Consider the following 4348-nt stretch of genomic DNA (forward strand, 5'->3'; position numbering starts at 1 on the left):
AGTTAGTCAAAAATGGCAGTTTATATTTTCAAGACAATTTTTCTACTTTTGAATTCTGTAACAAATGTCTCGAGGCACTGGTTAACAAGACCCATAAATAAATACACAAGATGTGTACTCAAAGCCTATTACTCATGAGTCCATATCTAAAATGATGTGGGAATAGGAAGGCTAATTGGCATTAACCAATCCATTTCTTGTATGGATTATATCCCTCTAGTCAAGCTGGCACCTACCATAGAAGCTTGCACCTAAACATGTCTATTTTTAATGATGGGGGGTATTGAAAGGTGACAAAGAAGTAAAATTGTTAATTATGGTGTTTGTAATTGTGTGGGCTCAAGCTCAACAACTCAAAATGGTGCTCTCATGCTCTAAAAGTCAATCTTTGTTCACACTCTTAACAACCTCTTCTTTAACACACCTCCCAAATTTCAACTTGACTTGCTAAACTACATGTAGCTAAATGTAAACAAAATAATGCTCAACAGTTGAGATTTTCATGATTGATTTGGTGTGTAGTTCAAACCAGTGGATAAAAAGAGAAGTTGCAAATAAAATCTACCTGTGTTTCAGTGCATGTGGAAATCAAGGTGATTTTGATGAAATTACGGCAACATTGTAATTTTGTTGAAGCTTTAGAGTATAACATTCGTCAAAACAACAGTGAGTTACTGACACATTATAACTTAAGCATACATGATATTTTAGTTGTAGCATACATGTCTCGCGTATGTAGCTTGGTTGGCGAGCGAAAAATACCAACAGAATCTCTAACTACTAACATTTTCCAAAAAAACAGTAACACACAAAGATTAAAATGCAGTAAATTCCCCTGTGAAAAATGAAATTGCAAATGATCAATTTTACTGGCTATTAGTGTTTCACAAAATTTTACACTACAGCCTATTGTTAGATCACATTCCTAAATCTTTACATACACCCCAAGAGTATACCCAAATTAAAATTCATCAAAAAGAATCAATAATAATCAAGTAAAATTTTCAATATCAGTCAGATCCAATAGAGATTGTAGCACTAGAAATGCTACCATGACTACTACTATCACAAAGAGTGAAAGCACGTTCCAAATTAGCCACAATATCACTTATTGTTGGTCTATCTTTTCCTTCCAAATGCACACAATGCATTGCAGTATATGACACAAGCTCCACTGCTTCTGTTTCATTCATCTCTGGTGGTTCAACCCTTTGATCCAAAATTTTCATCAATTCTCCTTTCATAATTATAGGCACTGCAAAATCTACTATACTAATTGGTGTTCCTCCATTTTCATCATTCTTGAATATAGCTCTTTTTCCTGTTAATAGCTCAAGTAAAACTACTCCTAGACCATAAACATCACTCTTTGCTGTTAATACATTTAGACCATAATATTCAGGATCGATGTATCCAACCGTTCCGGCTGCTTTTGTTGGTCGATAATCATGATCAGAATCCGGACTCAACATTGACAATCCGAAATCAGACACTCTAGCTGTCCAATCCGCGTCAATGAGAATGTTCGATGACTTGATGTCTCGATGAATTATTGATGGAACTGCGTAATTATGGAGATACTCAATTCCACGTGAAGCATCCAATGCGACTTTGATCCTCATTTTCCAAGAATTCAATAAACTACTATTCTTGTCAACGTTGTTTTTGTCGTGCAAATGATCATACAATGCACCATTCTTCATGAACTCATAAACCAAAAGCCTTTCATCTTTCTCGTCGCAAAAACCGACTAGTCTAACCAAATGCTTGTGATGTAGGCGCGACAAAAAGGCTAATTCAGACTCAAATGCGCTCTCTTTCTCTTGAAAAACTTTCATCATAGTACTAGTTTCACCCCTTTTGATTGCTACCTCGCGGCCGTCTGCGAGTTTACCTTTGTAAACAACACCATAGCTTCCAGCACCAACCTTGTTCTCAAGTGAGAAATTGTTTGTGGCTGCAACAAGCTCAGCAAGAGTGAATTCTTCTGACCTATCTGGATGTTTTGTTGACGATGTTCCGCTTCTCTGACGCCTCATTATCCTCGAACCTTGTCGCCTAATCGTGGATGATCTCGAAGTTGGACTATAATTCGAAAATGCACCACAATTAAGACTTCCACCTCTAGTGATTGTTGGTTGAACGGAATTGTGAACTTTCTTCTTACCAAAACACACACCACTCCACAAACAATAAACCACAGTACACAAACCAGCAACAGCTCCAATTAATCCAACAATAGCAAACAACAATAACCCCTTTGTCAATGTCTTTGACCTAGAACACGGCAGCCCCGGCTGCGGCGGGGTTGCTATCTGCGACGGCACCGGAACATCCATTTGAGGCCAACAAGGTTTTGGTTTACAAATGTTACTAAATCCAGAACATAAATACTGAGATTGAGGATACATACCACATTCACTACAAGAAGATTGAACACAAATCCCTGGTAGAATAGGTGGCAAAGGAAGCTGAAAAGTTGAACCATTCCAACTAGGACCCCAACAAACAACAGAAAAATTGTTTGTTGTCAATCCACAAGTAAAATTGGAAGCAGAAACAATAACCTCAAAAGAAACATTTTTTGTAACATTAACATCAAACAATCCATTACCACCCCAACAAACAACAGAACCATTAGATCTTCTAATAGCACAACTATGTTCAGCTCCCAAAGCTAAATCAGAATATTCCAAAGGCTCAACTTGATTAGGAACATTAATTTGACCAAAATTATTACTTCCTTTACAAACTAAAAACCCTTTTGAATTCAATCCACAAACATGTGACTCACCAGCTACAAGACTCACCATAGAAACATTCACAAACTCTTTCTCTATCTTCTCAGCAATGGAAGATTCATTCACATTCACATTACCAAAACAACGAACCGACCCAGAATCATTTTTCTTCAAAATTCCACAAGTGAAACCAAACCCAGAAGTTATTGAAGAAAATTGATCAAACCCAGATGGCAAAACAAAACCTTTATTCATTCTCCAACAAGCAACGTTTCCAACATTAACCATTGTAGCACAAACATGTGAATCACCAACAGCAAGATTCTCGTATAGAACAGTTCCATTGTTGTTGTTGTAAAGCCTTCTTGTTTCAAACGTTGTGTTTGATGAAACAGTGTCCCAACAGAGGATACTGTAGTTACCGGACCTAATACCACAGAAGTAGTTTCTTCCACCTGAGATTGAAGAGAATGAGACTTCCGGCACGGCGGTGATGAGGTGACCGTGGCGGTAGCAAATGATTTTATGAGTTTTTTGTGATGATATGATGCCGCAGACGGTGGCGGTGGAGTCAACCACGGCGAGGGTGGTGCCGGAGCCGAGAGCATTGGTTACGGGGAGTGATGAGATGAGAATGACGAAGGTGAAAGTGGAAAAGATGATGGAAGATAGTGAAATTTTCTTCATGTATGGTTCATTGGTAGAGAGAGAGATTTTGAAGGGTACGATGAAGGTGTTTCAGTTTCTGTTATTTTTGTGTGTAGCTACGTTAGATACAAGAATTTTGTCTTTGAACTTTTTTTGAGTTTGAATTTACTTTTTTATGTATCTTCCAATTTTTAAGTATGCGTTTCGTTTCTTCAATTCAAATTCTCTTACAAAAGTTGACTCGGATAGATCTCAAAGTTCAACGGCAATTAACAACATACTTAATCGATCATGTGCACTGTTCACATTCAAACAACATATTTTGATTATATTTTTACATTAATATACAAAGATCACCAAAAATAACATGTTGAATATATCTCGATAAATATTTTTAAAATATTATTTTTTTATAATTTTTATTAATTGATAATAATTAAAAATATAAAAGATCAAGATTGTATATTATTATACTGTGTAACAGAGTAAATTGTGTCGGTTTAATATGAGAATGATGGAGTAATATTTTGCTTGGTTGCTTAATATTTTAAGGTTTAAACCTAAAAAAATAAGCAATTAACAAAATAATGTAATTGTTTGGTTACATGAGAAAGTGAGGGGAAAAAAACTTCACCCTTAAAAAGGAAACACTCGACTTACTGATCCAAATAGGCAATAGCTGAGGCTAATCCATATACTACGTTGCATTAAGGATGAATGTTTTACTACAAAATTTCACAGTCAACAAATCTTTATATCAGTTTAAATACTGAAATAAAGTAGTTCAAAAATTACTAAAAGATGAAAGTCAAGTCACCATTAAAGGGAAAAGGTTAATCAAACTTCAATTTAAACAAAAAATACAATAGAAGATATTTATACCGTCTTGCTACTTACTAGTCAAGATTAAAACTAAATTCAAAGAAAATAAATGTATGTTGTAATTCTTCATAAATTAT

General features: G+C 35.5%; 1 protein-coding gene across 1 annotated transcript; it reads right to left on the bottom strand.

Moving 5' to 3' along the window:
- Positions 1-838: 838 nt before the first annotated feature.
- LOC11428641 (putative serine/threonine-protein kinase-like protein CCR3) lies at positions 839-3572 on the bottom strand. Its single transcript, XM_003616589.4, has one exon. The coding sequence runs from the start codon at positions 3426-3428 to the stop codon at positions 1011-1013; it is 2418 nt and encodes an 805-aa protein (XP_003616637.2). The 5' UTR covers positions 3429-3572; the 3' UTR covers positions 839-1010.
- Between the last annotated feature and the right edge of the window lie 776 nt (positions 3573-4348).

The sequence above is a fragment of the Medicago truncatula genome, chromosome 5 (assembly GCF_003473485.1).
Source record: "Medicago truncatula cultivar Jemalong A17 chromosome 5, MtrunA17r5.0-ANR, whole genome shotgun sequence".
In the NCBI taxonomy this organism is placed as follows: Eukaryota; Viridiplantae; Streptophyta; class Magnoliopsida; order Fabales; family Fabaceae; genus Medicago; species Medicago truncatula.